General features: G+C 33.3%; 1 protein-coding gene across 1 annotated transcript in view; it reads left to right on the top strand.

Moving 5' to 3' along the window:
• The window catches only part of LOC123536975 (buccalin-like), a 38,952-nt gene extending 25,937 nt beyond the window's left edge, over positions 1-13,015 (top strand). Inside the window, exons 2-3 of the mRNA XM_045320502.2 lie at positions 9,250-10,110; positions 11,598-13,015. Coding sequence (XP_045176437.1) covers positions 9,274-10,110; positions 11,598-11,600 — 840 coding nt within the window. The 5' untranslated portion in view covers positions 9,250-9,273 and the 3' untranslated portion in view covers positions 11,601-13,015. The remainder of the gene's footprint in view (positions 1-9,249; positions 10,111-11,597) is intronic.
• Positions 13,016-19,525: the final 6,510 nt, after the last annotated feature.

Below are 19,525 nucleotides of genomic sequence, written 5' to 3'. Positions count from 1 at the left end.
AGCCGGTGCTAGGGGGATCTTTTTACAATTTTTGGTATAATTCTTTACACTGTTATTAAGATTGCACTACTAAACTTTATTTAAAAAAAAATATTTTATTCCTCTTAATATGAACCCTTATGCATTGTGTTTTTGTGAGAACGTTCAAGGAAGTTATTTTTTGTTGCAAGGTAATAAAATGATTAGTGAGTTCTACGTTTAAGAGTCTTCCCAGCAATTCGCACACCCAGTTTCTCTTCCTTTACAGCATTAAATGCTTTGTACTTGTACTAGAATTAACAAAGCTTTACTAGCTATCTACTTCAGAACATAAATGTGAAATTTTAATTGTGTCGTATTATGTCCCATGCATTTGAGTGTGGTATAAGAATAATTAAATTAAATAAGCATGCCCATTGGGTTTACAGACCTAACTCATGCCTACCGATAGAACACGGTATTGACTTCTAATACTCGACATAAAAGATACGTGACAAATATCTTTTCAGCGGCTTTAAAGATTTGCTTATTAGACACTACTGGAATCATTTAGTTTCTGTTAGATAAGGCAGTCTTCAGTCCGTAAATAAATGTATGAACATGCTGTCACAAATCATTCTAATCTAATTGCTAAGGTTTAGCATTTGCCATAAATAAAACATCTTAAAGACAATGATGACAAGTGCTGCATATGTTATATACAAGACAGCCAAGTAAACGCGGTTATAAATCGAACATATGTTAGTACATACGTACTTGTTTAAGCGCATGCGTTGTTGTTCAATGTTTTCTTCTCTGTTGATGCTGCATTGTGGAGGGCCCAACATTTCTGACTGGAGAACCGCAACTGAATCACATAGCGGCGGCAGTTTGGAAACAAGTCAAGTTCAGTCTACCTATCATGCGCGAAGCAATTATAACACATTGCCATATTATATATGAATAGTATACCACGTAGTTGGGCATGATATATCAATACACAGACATAATCAAATTTCTGAACATCGGCAAAAAGTATACCAATCCCTGTACGTCGTTTAAAATGATGCTTCAATTTTTAAACCTGTTTATCATCGTAAATATAACATAAAATACGAGATAAGAACAGTTTCGGAAATTACTGCAATCATTTTCATTTTACTAATTAGATAGGGAATAAATGTGTTTCTTAATGGGTATACAATGAGAATAATCTGCCAAAGCAAACAGAGAAAGTAAACAAACCAAGTCACATCAGAGTAATCTAAGAGACAAAAGTTACTATCTACAGAAAATTGACTGGTTTTAATTGACTCCTGTATATAGAGAACATAGTTGTTACAGACGGTAAAATGAACAATGGTCATGTTGAAAATATGTTACACTAGGTATATTACAGATAGCCAGTTCATTAATGTTTAATCGAGACTTACAAATATACGTTTCATTACAACGATAATCATCATATCTATCGATTTCTTGAATTTTAGTTTTTGTTCACGTTTTTTTTCATAGCTACAGTCCACGTGCACGTGCAAATATTGAAGAATCACTTTCATACCTATCGATTTTTGTAAATTGTACGGCGTTTATCGACCTACGCACCTCGTCCGTGTCAACATATTTCCTTAAACATCTTCTCTCCAACTATTACTCTGAATCACACCAGACTTGATCACAAGCCGCCTTGCATGGACCTCTATTCAGTTTATTTAAATGTTTCAGTTTGATTCCTTTAAGGAACCACGAAAGCTAAAAGAGGAAATAGTCGTTTCTTGACTTCTACATCCGCACTACATTTGGTTGGTTTGTTGCATCAATGTATAGTCATCTTTTAAATTTGTTCAGACGGTTCAGCTTGGACACTTTATGGCCACAAAAGCAAAAACTGTGTCTGTGCAATCTCAGAGGACATCAAAGCAATACCCTGGGCCTCATTTTACGGTCGCTAAACAAATGGATCAAATACGAATAGCGGCATTCCAGGAACACAGCCTCTACAGTCCGAAATAATACAGCAATGTATGGAAAGATGTGTAGGCAACAGACATTTACATACCGGTATGCTATATAGACGGAGTCAAATGGAAAATAAAAAACGCAATGATACAAAAATACATGAGGGAACACACTGCAGCATCACCAATGAACAGTCAGTTACAAAGCAGTACCAGAAGTGGAACGAGTTATTTGCGCATAAACCTTAGCTCTTGATCACCACAATGATCTTAAGTTGCAGGACTTTGTACGATAGGAAGAATATAAACAGACATTTTACAGTCACATCCTTAAACAATTTAGTAAGAAACCGTAACTTAGAAAATGGTTATCATAAACATTTTTAGCATTACGTTATTACAGAAGAACAATTGTATCAGTTTTTTCTTCTCAAAATTTCGTTTTACCTTAAATGTATGTTGAAATCTACACGAGTCATAAAGTTGAAAAAATCACATCAAATTGCTTTTCACCGTCATGTTACCCTATAGATTATTACACAACACCCACTTGTAAACACGCATTACTTATAATTATTGAGTTTAAGAGAAAATATCCGAAATTATTTGAAAATGTTTCCCCCTTGTATTTGTAGCCGCTTATAAATTGTCTTTGAATAGAAAAATATTTTCCAACTACTAAAAGAACAAATCCAACGTTCTTTACTACCTCGAGTGTTGTATATGAAACACAGTCAGTTTTTTTCTAATCTATAGAATTATGTTTATGCAGATCGATTTTTTTTGTATTCTAAAGATCTTACTGCAATTGTATTAATGCTTCCTATCTGCATCTACAATTTTCGTCGATTCAAATTATACACCAGATACAGCAGATAGGGCCTAGTGATAAGAACACGAGATCATGACTTGTTGTTCAGAGCTAAAGTTTTAGTGTTAGCAAACGGCACTGATAATGTTCAAGATTGTTTTTCCAAATTTCAGTTTTATTTTTTTAGTCTAGTTTATTAGCGCTTTTGGATCATCGTTCGTTAATACAGGTCTAGTTTATTATGCTTTATTGTTTTGACTAGGAATGTTGCTAATACATTGCCTCTGGTTTATAAACGTATGCATTATTTAATAGAAATATCTGCAAATGTTCCCTTAATTGCTTTGCAACAATCTATAAATTTACGACAGTTGAGAGAAACGACACATTTTAAATATCATTCAGATGAATAATTGATTTGTTAATGTTTACGTCTTCAGGACCCCAGTGCATTGTTTCTAACATTTGTTTGATTTCAATGCAAACTTTTAAAGAAATATTCTCATCCTAATATACAAACAAATGTATCATCAAAATGGTGGCAAATACTTCAGCAATAGATTTTGTAATTTAAAAGATCTTATAAAATCATTTGATTAATTTTATCAGTAAATTGAATATCTTATATGACCGTATATGAACTAACACCTAGTTTACAATTCCGCCTGCTTTCAATGACGGCATTGAATTAAATGCATTCTTGCTTAAATGCATTCTTTTCACTGGATTCTGGATTCGCTTGAAAAATCGTGTGCAATCAAGGCAATTCATGTGCTGTTAATACACGATTTTTATTTTTGACATGCTTTGCCAGGGACGTATAAAGGTATCAAAGGTGTAACTTTTGCCATTGTTTCTATAGAATCAAGTTAATAATTTTGCTTAGTATCAGTCGGTATGTTTTATCTAATTTCTCGCGGAATTCATATAAATCTTGAAAGCTCGTCACTACGTTCATACTCATTCGTACTCTTCATGTGCTCGTACTCTTAAAATTATGTTTCTATTTACCACATCTTTAAGTAATATGCAAAATTATGGGTAATGTCGTGTTTAAAAAAACGAGAAATAAAAAAAAAAAAATAAATGCCTTATATACATGCTTTTGGTAGTGTTGTTGATTTGCGGGCATTTAAATATTCTATAATTGTATTCGATGGAGGGGTTGGGGCAGAGCAGACTCCGTTTTCAAGTGGTTAAATTTCTAATTACATGCACCTTGCAGCTGTGTATAATTATTTCGTGTGAGGAAACCACCCATCAGATTTAGGAAGGTCAGTGCTCCAAGAAAGTTCTCCACCCATGTTAGAAATAATGTGCGAATGTGCACATTGTTTCTCCCTCCATCGTAACTCCTGGAAAGTCGCCATTGACCAACATTGTGTCATTTTGTAAAACCGAAGCACCTATATTAGAAAAGAATAACTATATGTATTAATTAGAACACCATGAATGCTTCACACGTTTACGCTGCTCTTTTACATCTTCAAGAAAAAATATCATTTATATATTCGTAATAGGTATCACAACGGTAGGAGTCCCTTATGCTGATGGCATAACTGTACTTAAGTGTTTTATAGATATAACCCAGAATTTATCTTGAAACGAATGTGTGAGCGCTGCAAGCCAGTCACAAGGCTCAGTAGATTTAAGCTACTGACAATCCTGGGTTGTATTTAACCATGTATAAAGATGTTTTTCGATAAATGTGTACAATTACCCTTTTTAACGTTTAACGTTTAAGGATTAAAAAGAGAATGATAGAAATAGTAAAATCAAAGTGGTTCTAATTTGGTTTGCAAGTAAAATTTCTGGGCCGTAGTTTTAACCATTAGGCTAAAAAGGCAAATCATTTATCAGCGTCTAAATATGGTTATACAACATTAATGGTAATTTAATCCTATTCCAGTAAAAGTAATATATATTATTGATTTGACAATGACATTTTGAAATGAATCTAATCAATGTCGGTTACGGTAACTATAAAATATATGACAGGGCCACTAAAATATTCATAACTAGACTGAAACTATTCATTTTCATCGCTCCTCATTTTTATATGTCCATTTTAATGGGATATTTTTTTATATCAAGTGACTAAATGATCTGATTTATTAAATACGGAAAGAAATATTACTCGTTTAGCTTATCATTTGCTCGTATTTATGTATAAGGTGCGTTTCAATATTTTTGAACAAAGGCATTTATTTCAGAAGTCTATGCTACACTTTAGACTATATTCGGCCTAACTGCATAAGATTACAATAAAGTTTGGTAATTAGTATTCAGTGATGCAGAGAACAAAGTTTAACTGACAAGGTTTGACACATAAATACCAGTTTCATGTTTATTTATTAAATTGTATAAATCACATATTTATACAAAATGATAATTTCACAAACTTACTCATTACTGTTTTGTCATCAAGCATCAAAAATGTTCTTTATTACATAACATGTTAAGAGCAGTCGTGGGAAAACACTATGCATTACCATCTTATTTAAACCACAAAATGTGCTCTATATTTGAGGACGACCAGTTTCGACAAATTTACACATTTATTATGCATGAGATATATGCAAGACCATCATAAATCTTCCGAAAATGTCTAATACTGGCATAATATTTTATTATTTTACTGCCTAATCAAATTTCAGAAGTTATAAAGTACCTATATATGTTGTAGTTATATTGCTTTAGTCCCTATTTCAACTACCACTAGAATGAATGGAAGCGTGTCTTCGGAACGACGCAGCCTGGGAGCGAAGCCATGACGGGGCGCTCTACCACTAGGCTATCAAGGCGGTTGTTATTTTCATTGTCTGAAGCTGATCTATTGGTATATTATTTATTGCTTGAAAACGCTAGGACAATCGAAATATAACAAGGAGTCAACTCTTTAATATATTCAAAAACCATTAATGCTACAGGATTATAACATCTGCTTTTAAACATTATTCAGTTCAATTATAAAATTAATTTGGAAGATTGTGTATGACAGATTTTCGAAATACATGTATAATATTTACAGCTCTTTTCTGCAATATTTATTCAATTGTTCATATTTTTCTTTTGCAGTTACTCCAAATAATTTTCCCATAATCAAAACTATATAAGATATAGGTGTTATATTTCTTTCATTTAAGCTTACGATGTGCGTTTTTGAATTGTGCTAGTCATATAATATTTGCACATTTGAATCATTGAAACATTTTTTTTTCTTATGAATATGTTTTTTTTATTATTGAAGCAATACTATTTTAAGTGATCACTACAAGCTTTTAATACATGTGTTCCAATTCCAGCTATTTCAGTTGAGTTTTTCGTTATCATTGTGATTCTCATGAATACTTGAAATGGACTTCTTTTGTCAATTTACTTATTTATTTGACATGATCTCAATTTCAATTTTCATCTTTAATTTATCACAGTTTATGATAATGATTTTATAAGGCTTGTCACGCACGCCAGAATGTGAATTTACGATGTATCAGTTTTGACCTGAATATTGTAATTATTTATCGTTAAATATCTTAAAGATATAAGTAAAGCCAAAATTTAGGTGTCCAGGTCTCGAGTATTTCCTGTTCTAATTCTATTAGTTATAAAACACATTTACTATATTCATATTTTTTTTGTTCGATAGATGAATGTCTTGGTAGAAAACATGTCTTTGTTAAAGTTTTGAAGCTTTAAAATTATGTATTACTATTTACAAATCAAAGCCCGAAATTCGTGTTTTATGACAAAACATCAAAATATACTGGAAAAAAAAAGAAAAAAGATACGAGTCTTTACATCCTTTCATGTCTGTATTTAACACAAATATTAAAATCAAAGCACTTTTGGGAAAGAAATCCAACATTTTCAACAATATCATGACTTTAACATTTATGTAGAATGTATTTGAAGGACTTCATACTAATAGTATTATTTAAATTTAATTGTCTAGCGATTAATACAATTTGTCATCTATGCCATTATTCAAATATAATTAAACTCTTTAAATTTGTTTGTTTCGATTATGGCATGACTTCTAGCGCAAACAAAACGTCATCAGCTTAATTAATCATAATCATTCTTAGAGATGCCATGCCCGTTTTCTGTCAGCAGACTTTGTTGGCATTGTGATTGTATCAGTATCTGAAAATGTTATTGATGAAACATCATCTCATTGTGAAGTTTTGATGTGTACACGAGTTGACATGTTGCGGGGATAATGATAAAATGTTTTGTGAGAACACTTACTGATATGTTCCAGATTATATCTACAGGAAATCCAAGTATCGTGGAGGTGGTACTGGAAATAATAGAGATTGAATCTGTCAAGCGTAATCTAATCTCGTAATTTTGCCTAGTATTATATTGTCAAATCAGAATAAAAGTAAGACGGTAATTTATGTACAAACAGTACAAACAGAATGTTTTTTTCTCTCTTTTAAATTAATAGTATAGTCATGTGATAATCGCCAAGCCCTAGTGTGCCGGTTCAAAAACTGTATTTGTGTCCCAGTAACACATGACCATTTTTATTTTATTTTAATCGAAACCTGTTAAATTAAAAGATAGTCCGTAGCACATAATTGGTTAAAAGACAAAAACACCGCAGTTTGTAGCGACTATCTTCATCCATCCTCGTTCATCTGTACCAATCGTCTGTATTTCTTTTCAAAGAGCGTATGTATCCAAAGGAGTCATAATACATTGACAAAAAAATAAAGCCAACAGCTATAAAAAGAGAAAAGAACCGAGGCAAATAAAGTGGTAATATTACAAATCACTTTTTTTTTTATTGTGGTCGCTGTCATTTTTCTCAGTATTGTAAAGCCTTTTTCTGCTGAAGGGCAAATGTCGCGTTCATTATACCACACAAACACCATTTTAAGCAAAACTGAATATGAAACAAAAACAAAGTGCATACACAACAAAATACTGTAAAGATAATTCTATAAAATGTATTTGCGATTTCAGTTGTAAGCACATTGTTCATATCACATCATAGAAACGTATACACGTTTTACAAAGTGATGATTAACATAAGACGAGTAAGCTTAGTGATATCTGCAATACATGTTTTGTTTTGTTCATGACTGGATTTGTCATAAAGTTTAAAACCATGCCATTGTCTTTAAGTGATATTTAGATTTTACCCTTTATTACATTAAATATGAACGTTCGTGGGCAGTATTGGAAGTAGCATTTTCCTAACGATGTGATTATACATATTCTTTATTTGTATAGCTGTTCTATTTTACACCTTCTCCCCACGAAATACCTGTTTTTGACAAATAGAATTTCATACCCAAGGAATTCAATGATTTCATAAATACAAACGCTTAACGATATTGATTAAATAAATTCCTTAAGTAATTGCCTTCCATAAAATCTTGGTACATAACGACACGGGAGCCTCATATACTTTTACTCACGTACCTGTGAATTATTTATTTAATCCAGTTAACATTGATGAATTATACTCACTCATATATAGTGACAATGTTTATAATGAAACGTAAGGACAAAATAGAAACCAAAGCCTGGGGTATTTGCGGGTATCTCCAAGACAGATATTTTCTGTATTATGTCCAATCCGTGGTAGTTTCATAGTGACGTTAAGACTATTTTTCGTTTGGTGAATTTAATTTCAACGGTGTGAAAAAGGTCTTCAAGACAGAGAAACTTTGCTGCCGTTAGGGGTATAGTGTTACAGAAGACAATTGTCGAGGTAGCTCATACTATAGGCTTTTCAGAAGTGAAAGTTCTACAAAAATAAAGAACTTACAGTTATCAAAACATCTGTCAAAATGAACGCTAATAGTAAAGGTTTGAAAGGCGTTGCAGCTTATTTATGTCAATTCGCCCCACCCCTATGAAATAGAAAAAGTGGAAACTCCTGTAAAGTCAAATTGTACAGAACGTCTTGGAACAGGCAAAGATGAATAAGGTTGAGTACAAACCTTATTTTCTTAACCTCAGAACCAGAAGTTTTCCTTGATTGTACGTTATTTCATTGATGCATACGAAGACGAGTGACTCTTATATATTGTATACGGCAATTTCGAACTCTATATTAATGTAAAAGTGCTTGAACAGCCTATAAGTCTGTAGTTAGAATAGTAATAATAGTAATAATGTTGGTTTTAAGTTTTTGTAATATCCACTTTTCCGTATACCCACTTAATAATATGCATGTCAGGAAGCTAATCATTTTACATTTAACAACTACGTGTAAATAAATACCAAGCTTATGGTGCATGTACTATACACACTGTCCTTTACAGATACATGCAGGGATGGTTTAGTAACACAGTTGTCACAATATTTAAATTTTGGACCTGTATCGACACACATGTATATGTTTATACAATTCACAGACATTTCGAATTGTTTTGGCTACGCACCTTCGTCACAGACTGCAAGTAATATTGAACAGTGTAAAACAATACAATGCAGTATAAGTGCATAAGACAGGAATATAACTAAAACAGTTCTTTAATTCTACTTTTTATTTTTATTTTTCAGAACATATCAAGTGATAATAACACAATGAGGAAGCGATGTCAAACTATAAATCTCGTTTTATATTCTTTGCTATGGCTAGCAGCTGAAGCAATTTCAATTAATGGAGAATTGACAGACCGGTCCGAAAATGAACTCAAAACGCTTTCAAAACGAGACGCTCATGATATTGACATGTTACAAGAACTAGCCGGTGAGAAAAACGAAGAGAGAAGTTTAAAAGATCTTGCAAGTCGGATATATGACATTTATGGTGAAAATGAAAGTAAACGTGCTCTGGAAACGGCTGATGATATGGACTTAGATAATGTAGATAAGAATGAACCGCCTTATCTCGTTCTAGAAGAATTAGATGAAAATGAGAAACCAGATTATTATAATGGAAACACGGAAACTTTAGATGATGGCGAAGAAAAGCAAAGCGTAGACACATATTCCTTATTTGGTACATTAGGGAAAAGATTTAGAGCTCCGATGGGGTTTAGTGGACGACTTGGAAAAAGGAAAGCTTATGCTGATGATTACGACAAAAGAATACCTCTTGGCTTTGTCGGTACATTAGGAAAACGGGCACCAATGGGATTCAGAGGTCAGTTAGGAAAACGTGCTCCAATGGGATTTAGGGGTCAGCTTGGCAAACGAGCACCTATGGGGTTCAGAGGTCAACTTGGAAAACGCGCGCCACTTGGATTCATAGGTCAACTTGGAAAACGTGCACCTATGGGTTTTTTTGGAACATTAGGTAAACGAGATCCTGTATTTGTCTTGTCACCAGAAAGGAGGGCACCCATGGGATTTAGAGGTCAACTTGGGAAACGTGGAGGCCCCATGGGATTCCGGGGTCAACTTGGAAAGAGAGAAGCGGTGAGTTATTTTGTAATATCCAAAAGACATTTTCCTATATTACCAAATATGACTCACAATTCCTTAGTCTTTCGATAACATGTTCCAAATAATGCCATCTTTTTACACGGAGCGAAATAATTTCAGTCTTTAGTAAAGTTGGAAGCATTGTATTGTCTACAGATATTGTTTCATTAGGCAAGTCTTGTTTAGGCTATTAAATGAAAATTGTAAATCACCGTGATTATCTTGTATATCTATTGAGCAATATATTTCAACGTTCTGAGTGGACACATTAACGATTCGCGTAAGTGTTAAAAAGAATGGTTTCGGGATTGACCTGTCGCTTTAATCCAACCTTTGGTTACTTACAAATGCAACAAATTCTGCTATTGTTTAACGATAGAAGTGTCCATAAATTTGTGCATTTTTTAAAGTTCTATGTAATATTGGTTGGAAAAAGATTTTCTTAAATATTTTACTGACAATCTGTAATGGCTTAAAACAATCAATATACTGGATCTAGGGAGTTATTTAAAAAATCTTTGTAAGAAGTTGTTTACAAAATTAATGTATTAAAAACTTATGCATTGTGACACAAAAAGCATTTTAACACAATGATTTAATAAAATCATTTTCAGCTGATAGTTTTACCACAAAACATTTCTAGTTCTAAACCACTCTGTTTTTAATTTAGAACGTTTTCTGTTCCCAATTGTACGAAAGTCATATAAAACTACCATTACTTGAACAGGTTTACCAGTATTCACATATGTTCAATAAAGGGGTGTAGTATTTACGATTTAGAGAAAATAATCATCGTTTTCGAATATTTCAAAAGCTAACGACGATAATGACATAGATGTCTATTTGTATTATGTATAATTATGAACCAAATGTAAAATTAAACATGGAAATCTTTTTCATAGTTTGGTAAATCATTTCTTAAGTATCGCAGGTAAATATAATTTTCCCGATGTCTTTGCAATTTATCAAAATATCGGACATTTGTCTTGAAAGTTGCTGAAATAAAGCATTCCGTTATAACGTGTCTATCACTTTTCAAGAATTATACGGGTGACCGATTGTAAAACATTGTGACGAAGGACTGCCTGAATTTAATAGAAGCTGTTTATGTTTTATCTTACATTTCTGTTAGATTTTTACACATCAGTATAATAAAGGCAAGCTGACTTACATAGCATTAATTCTTTAGATTTTCAAAGTCGTATGTGAATTCTAACTACTCCTTACATGGAAAGAAATGAAATTGTAGAATGTCTCTAAGACAGAAATTTATTCGAGTAACTGCATCACATTCGGGGTAAATGGTAATATTAATATTTTTCGTGGTTTCTGAAATATATCAATAGGTTAATTCTTTATTAGCTCATTGTTATCTATATACCTGCAAATCACATTTATTTCTAACATCGACATAAACCTCGAATAATTTTCAGTAACTCCTGCACACTAACTTATATGTTTTCTCATTTAACTCTTTGCAGTAAAAGACGCTTCGCCATCAAGACGGTGCATATCTGTGTGAATGTCATATTGCATTCTTGTGAACCTGTGTGAACGTGATATCATTGTTAAAACTTTTGCAGTATTTCGGCGACTGATTGATATCAATTTGGCAGCTTTTCTATAACACCGACATACAGACAGAATTCGATAGTTCTAAGTGATTCAAGCCATTTACACATTTCCAAATGTCACAAATCACAAGAAGCAACCACAGTCAGGAGAAAGGAACTACAGTTATTCTTATGAAAAAGACCAAGTAATCCGAGCTTCGACAATATGTTTCTCTTTGATTATATGGTCTGTGGTAAAAACTGTGCATCATAAACACCGACGACTATTCAATTTTAGCGATGCTGACTCTATTCAAAACTTCGTCATTTTGTACACTGATATGGAGCAATCGATCAAAATAGAAGCAACAGCTGACTTTAACTTTTGCTTGGACTTTCAGTTTGATTTATATATGTTTTATGCTCACCCAATTCTGGACTTAGCAAAATCTGTTTTAATTGGAACATTCAGAAAAGGTCTCAGATACATGTTTCGTTAAAACAAACCTTTTTAAAGAATTATAATCCTTAGTTAATATCTTTTGCGATATACTAAGGCATGTACCGCATGCAAATATTGGATGTTCTGTATGAATGATTGTATACATGATGACGCATTTTCACTCGTTCATTGATGGCCTACATTTTTACCATGCAGCGATTTGATATAGAAACACTGTAACAATTAGTCTCTTCTTTGGAAATATTTACATGTCAAGGGATATATCTGTGAAAAGTTTTGACAAATATTGATACACCAAGCGATTAGTAGATACTTCCTTTCCAACAAGGTCATGGCCTTTTACTTAAGTAGTTAAGACGTAATTCTTAATTGTAACAGTTTATACTTTACAAAGAGTTCGATTAAAAAAGAAATTTATATATTCCGAAAACAGGCCATTTTCCAGCATTTCCTGAATAAAAGACACCAAAATTCATTGCCTTACGTTAACAAAATTTATAAACACATATGTAATCAAATACCTGTTAGTAGTTAATTTAGACTGTAATGATAAGAAAGATCAAATTTATTAAATGCTTATCATCCATTTTAAAAATTAGGTGCCAGTCATTTTCTACACTAGTTTCTCCTAATGACGCATGTCGAAATCGCTTGGTATTTGATTATATAATTTGTCGTTGATGAACATACAATCTTATGTTCAAAATATATCACCCGAAGACTAGACACACAATCATATTCTACAACATTTTATAATTAATATTTATGCATTGTTTTTTTAATATGTTCCTGGACAGGTAATATTAAGTAAACAAATTCAGCATAAATATATTAAACAAAATGCATGTAATAATTCGGTTATCAAAATTAAAGCATAAAAGCCTTTCGGTGTAATGTTTCAAATCAATATAAAATCCACTCGTTTGCAGGTGCAATATTGAAAGGAAATGCACAGAGACGCGTTTAGAACATTTCAAATGTGTGTTGCTTTACCATAATTTTATATTTTTGACGTATTAGATATATAATTGGAGAAAACATTGAACCTGTAGCGAGAGGCTGGCACCACCTAATAAAAACACTGTGATATCTTTATCTTATGTTCCTGAAAAAACCTTTTTTTGCATTCTTTCTAGTATCTAAAAAGAGTAAAATTAATTTTAGAAGAAGGTGAAACAGATCGCCATTTACTAGTAGCCAAAGTCGGGTTAATAACCCGCGTTTGCATGGCGGACACCTAAAAAGATGTGGGAGATTTCCCGGAAGCATAGAGCACACCAAACACAGCGATAGAGCCATGCATCGCAAAGTAGGCCCACAACAAAAAGACAAATCCGGCCTTCTGACGAACCGCGTTACCGCCACAGCATAAAACAGGTTGGTAAACTTGACACGGTCCAACATGAACTATAATATTTCAACAGCAAATATGAAATTAGAACTTAATGAAGATTTAAATTGACTTGGAAAAAGAAAATGTGCTATTAAAAATATGATAGTGATGTCACTATGAAGACTAAAACTCTTTTTTTCCAACAAATGTTGATTTCAATTTTGAATGAAGGTATAGGGTTTGTACTGTTTTCAAATATACATGTTTTATGTATTTCTTAGTTTTGTTTGACAAGTTATAAGAAATGTTCAGGTGTACGTGTTTACGTGCATTCTCTAGAGGAAATCATATCAAAATCTTATCAATTACAAACCGGCTACATTGTTTTTGACTGCTACTGCATGCTAATAAAGAATTATAACAGCCTTTTTTTCAAATGGTATTTACTTTGTTGTAAACGCCTGAAATCAGATTAATGTTATTAATACGACAACCACACACCGTTTTATCACACATAATACTACAGAGGAGTCACAAAGCATATGCATTATTTTCGCCATATCTAAGCCACCGTATAACGCATGACATGATGCCCGATAAATTGCCTTACAAATTGATTCTAAGTCGAAGGCGACAGCATTTCAGTGCACAAATACATGCAAAATCAGCGATAGTAACCCCATTTTACACATGATACGTAAACACAGACCGACAAGTGTTGCCAAGTGTTGGCAATGATCAGGGATTGCTCGGGACTTCTGATGATTCTAAAGTAAATGCATCGAACAGTTATGAGATATTGAAATTTGCAACAACCCTTATGCTCCCTAGTACCGGCTTCAGCAGAACTCCATAAAAGGGTGATACTTTTTAAAGGGAAAATAATATTTTATGATTAAATTGTTAAAAGTATTAGATGTTATGTGTAGCTGAGATTTCCAACGAATAATAATAAATAGTTTGAAACATTCGTATTCAGTAATTCTAAAATATTACTGCAATTTATTCAATATTCCCTCCGTTAGGGAATAATATCACAGAATTGCGATAAATGTCCTAAAACTACAGTTAGACAGTAATAATACTCAAATAATTCACATTATTTCATTTTCAGTAATTATTATAACATTTACTTAGTTTTGTTTAGATTTAACGTTTTGCAGACCCTGGTAACAGCTTGACACTGGTGTCAGCATATCACTACATAAACATAAGTTATGTGGTTTAGAAGCGCCATTTATGCCTACGAGCAGAGACCTAGAACAGTATACACAATAAAATGATAAAATAATAAATAATAAAATAACCGTCATGTATTTAAAACAACCAAACTTTTAATCACGTCTAGTTAAAATATATAGGTTGAGACTGACCTTACCGCTGACCTTGGAACAGAAACCGAGATCAGGTCAACCAAAATACATCACTTCTATGAATACATGTTAAAACTGGCTAACTTCGAATTACACGTAATTAAGATATACTGTAAAAAGCTGACCTAACCATCAGACACGATAGAGATAAGACAAATAAATACCAGACCAAGGAATACAGAATACAGAATTTGTTTAAAAATGTATCCAACGAAGCCTCGTTTCAGATGTAAATATTCTGTGAGAAGCTGTAACGGCTAGTGGCAAGGATGAGTACAGACGGAAGGGATATTAATCATAATCTAATATCAACTACCATTGATTCAACTAAAAGAAATCTGGCATTTTTTAAAGAGAGTCTCTATTTCTGTCATTATTTGAAAAGAACTCATCGGAGCTAGTTGGACAGGAAGTATAATAATACCGACATTTATGTAGCATAACTATAAGGAACACTTCTTCTTTAAACGGTTCTTAGCAGTAACCTTTAGAGATAAAAGGTAAGGGTAGATTTCCCGGAAGCACAAAGCACCCCAAACACAGCCATAGATCCATGCATCGCAAAGTAGGCCCACAATAAAAAGATGCTGTAACGGAAAAATATTGTAGACGGGTTGCTCCGAAAATCCAACAAGTACATTTTAATTATATGCAAAATATAGAAAAAAGGGGGAAGGGGTAAGGGGTAGATAAAAGAGTCGGGTGTTGGGAGGGGGAGGGGTGGGGAATGGGGAGTGGAGCAATGATGAATATTCAAAAAGGGAAAGCCATTCCTTAAACGCAGTAACACTACAACGTAAACCACAGCAGCGCAGACATCCACGTGCAAAATACAAACACACACACACAACTAACATATACACGAGTATCAAAAAACACTGTGGGGCACCGTCCAAGACACGCATTAATTGTATTATGTGCCCTTACATGTTCAGTGACAGAGCAATACTCTGACACGGTTCCTGCAAGCAGAAAATAGCAATTAAAAATTTAGAAAAGCGGTCGGGTGATCGGGTGTATAGAGTTACTCCTAGCCGTAGCCCTTGTTAGTAACAGATTAGTAAAGCCAAATGTGTTCCGTTAAGTGGTCTATATCGTTTCATAACTTTGTGATCAATTTTGTTTTATCTAATCTATATGTTTAAATACTTGCTCATGTTCAAAGATATAAACATTTTAAACTTTTACTGAACATAATTTCATAATGCGTTAAAACGCCTTAATGTAGTTTTGCACGTTTGATAAACCGGAAGAGATGACGTAAGGTCATCTATCCGGATAACGTAGAATAAAGCCTGGATTCGGCGTACGGAAATAAAAATCACTTTATGAATTAATGGCAACCTGTGAGTAAATTTATTACAATGACAACGGTACTATCTTTCTAAAGTTAAAAATGGTTTTAAAACATGTGTCAAAATAATGGCTTAAAATCATCTTAAATGTGTGAATCACTTTAAATCATTGGCAGATATCTCAAAAACAAGCACAAGGATCTATGCATTTTATTTAACCATATTGTAGGCCATATGTTCATTTACTACTGTGAGAAGTTTCATTAAAAACTACATTGTAGAAAAAACTATGTTCGCGGAAATGTTATTAATATTGTGATTTCCTCATATACTCCCATTATGAAAACTTGCCTGAGGTCCCAATTTTTCAAATCAGTCTAGCAAAACTAGATGCCCACGGGCAACTTGTCGAGCCCGCCAGCTGTCAAAAGGACTGGGAGTTGCACCTGACACCCTGTCTCACTGAGGCAAACATTTATGCCAAATAAAAAATGATTGCAAAAGTTACAATATAAGTTATTTATAGTAACAACAAAGGGAAGTAAATCTTTAAAAGAATCTAAGGCCATACAAAAATCCTTACCAGTAGAGATAGGTCAAAATACACCTCAAAATTGGATGTAACATGCATATTGTACTACAGAAAATTGGTCTTGATTTTTCCCTACGACCAGTAATAAAAAATGTTACAATATAAGCTATTTATAGTTACAACAAAGGTAAGTAATTCTAGGTTCTTGCACATGACACTCCGTCTCATGATGGTGAACAATTGTGCCAAGTTACATCAAAATCCCTCCATGCATGAACAAGAAATGCTCCGGACAAAGTCATTCTTGTATCTGACCTTTGACCTCTAAATGTGACCTTGACCTTAAACCTAGGGGTCCTGGTTCTTGCGCATGACACTCCATCATATGGTTGTGAACATTTGTGTCAAGTTACATCAAAATCCTTCCATGCATGAAGAAGAAATGCTCCGGACAAAGTCATTATTGAATTTAACCTTTGACCTACAAGTGCGACCTTTACCTTTGAGATAGGAACCTGCGGTTTGCGCATGACACTCCGTTTTACTGAGATTAACATTCAAGCCAAATATAAACGAAATTGCTCCATGCAAGTCAAAGTTATGGTCCGGACAAACAAATCCAGACGGACGCACGCACATATACCGAACAGCCATTTGGACAACTTTGTCTTCGCTTCCGCAAGCGGGCTCGACAAAAACCACGCGCACGAAGCTATCTTTTTTATGCGTTGAATTTAATTTTCTAAGTATATTGTGAGGTTTCGAAAAATCAGGGTTTTTAATCAAATTCTACATTGTGGAAAAAAACTTTGATCTGAACATCCAGTACTGTCATTTACATTCAAGGATAGTTACAAATTATTGATTTATGCTTATTTCACTCATCTTTTTTTTGCTTTTGAGACAAACTTTGTAACGACTTATGTTCAAACTAAAGTATTTCTACTTAAACATTTCCTTCGAACCAACTAAAAAATAAAACACGACAAAAGATGTTACGTGTGCGTCATCAGAAATCATCCAGAGTTGTGTGAAGTCATCCGTAGAGTGCACATATCAATTTGTAAATGTTTTAACGGTCAAAAAGTGTGAATCTGAATCTCAATTTGTAGAATCTAAGTTGCAGGTAACATCTATTACATTCTTATTCTTGCGGCTAAGATGATGACCTGCGCCCTGACCTTCAATAAAGGAAAGTAAGTAATTAAGTGTACAAAATCAATACAGTTTCAATGTTCTGGAATTTTAAGCTCAATTTCAACCATATTGTTTCCACAAAAATAATTTTCTTTTGCGTGAACCTTCCTTGGTGCAAGTTTACGTCCGACCTCCTAGAATATTATTTCACTTTTCGACCTCTCCCCTCCCCGAAAGTTATATCTAAGATTAAAATCGTTACGAATGCATGTCTTCATCTCTGTGTTGTTATATTTTCTGGTCCTTCGGGATCATTGATTTCAATTCATTTAGATTTGAAGATTGAATACTGCTTAAGCCGGTGCTAGGGGGCGTGGGCAGTGTTGCATTTTCCATTACTGCTCATGAACAGACTCAATCAAACCGAGTCTGCAATTTTCACTGTTTGCCTTGCTCTCGGTGCTTCCGAGGGATCTACTTTTCAGATTTTATTCCAACCATATTAGGTGTTTACAAGAAGTTCGAAGTATTATACCTATCTGTGTGTATATTGAAACATCCATAAATGATGGTAACTTTAGCGATTGATGTCAATTCATTATTAAATAACAATGGAATTAAAATGCCTCAAATATTAATCATTTACGATCAAACTTTGACTGAGGAAAGATTTGTGCGAAAAGTCTGTGTCCAGTATCGTCCTATCAACAACATGACTACTGAAATGTTAACTCAGTATGATACGAGTATTAAAAAACAGTTTGCTTTGCTCACTAAATTAGCAGATCTGCTTAATATTTAGATGAAATATTGAACAAGACGTGTCTTTATATTACCCTGACTTAATTGAAATCTTCCACTGAAAGTATTTCACGATCGTCAGAAAATCGGTGTAATTGAATTTTAACCACATCTTTCTTCCTTTTCTTCCTATCTAAATGAAAGAAATCCAACAACAAAGATAGGCAGACCATATCAAGTTGACACAACAATAATTCGAGTTTGCCAGGTTCTAGAGTAAATTCACTCAGAAGGCAGATACTAGAATATTCTTATATCGAAGTTTTTATTTGTGGCTATGCCTAATTAATATACTTCTTAAGAAATCAATCACATTTGTAGACTACCAAGGACAAAATTCTATCTGACATTCCTTGCTCAATTATTCCATAATGTCTGGCTAAATGACTAATTATATGTCGCATTATTTCTTTTATGTGTCTGGCGGAACATGTCATATCCATAAATGATTTTTATGTTCACTTTTAGCCAGCAGGGATCATGACATTATCTTATGGATGTATCTAAATATTACGACAGCCGCGTTAAATAGCTGTGTTATACATTCTTCCAAAGTTTTAAATATCAAATTATTTAGTTACAGAGCATGCAGGAATACATAAATAAATTACTCTAGTTTACCAGGTGTAATATGCCATGCAATATGCTTTTTGAAACAAAAGTGGCACATATCTCTTCAGACTGAAGTGATAACACATATATTGATATGTAACATTGTACAAATGATTAATTTAACCACATAATATGTGTTGAAAAGAACATTCAGATATATCATAAATTATGCACATTTAAGATACCAAATTCAATAGACAATAAAATTCCAACAAGCGCCACAGGTCTCAGACAAAACAAGAAAGGAACCTTTTCAGTGAGTTCTAAGGTTAAAGCTAAACATGAATGTTTTGTTCATTCTTAGAAAGTT

Source organism: Mercenaria mercenaria, chromosome 17, assembly GCF_021730395.1.
Source record: "Mercenaria mercenaria strain notata chromosome 17, MADL_Memer_1, whole genome shotgun sequence".
NCBI lineage: Eukaryota > Metazoa > Mollusca > Bivalvia > Venerida > Veneridae > Mercenaria > Mercenaria mercenaria.
Note: the sequence above shows the minus strand (reverse complement) of the source record. Positions and strands in the feature narration are given on the sequence as shown.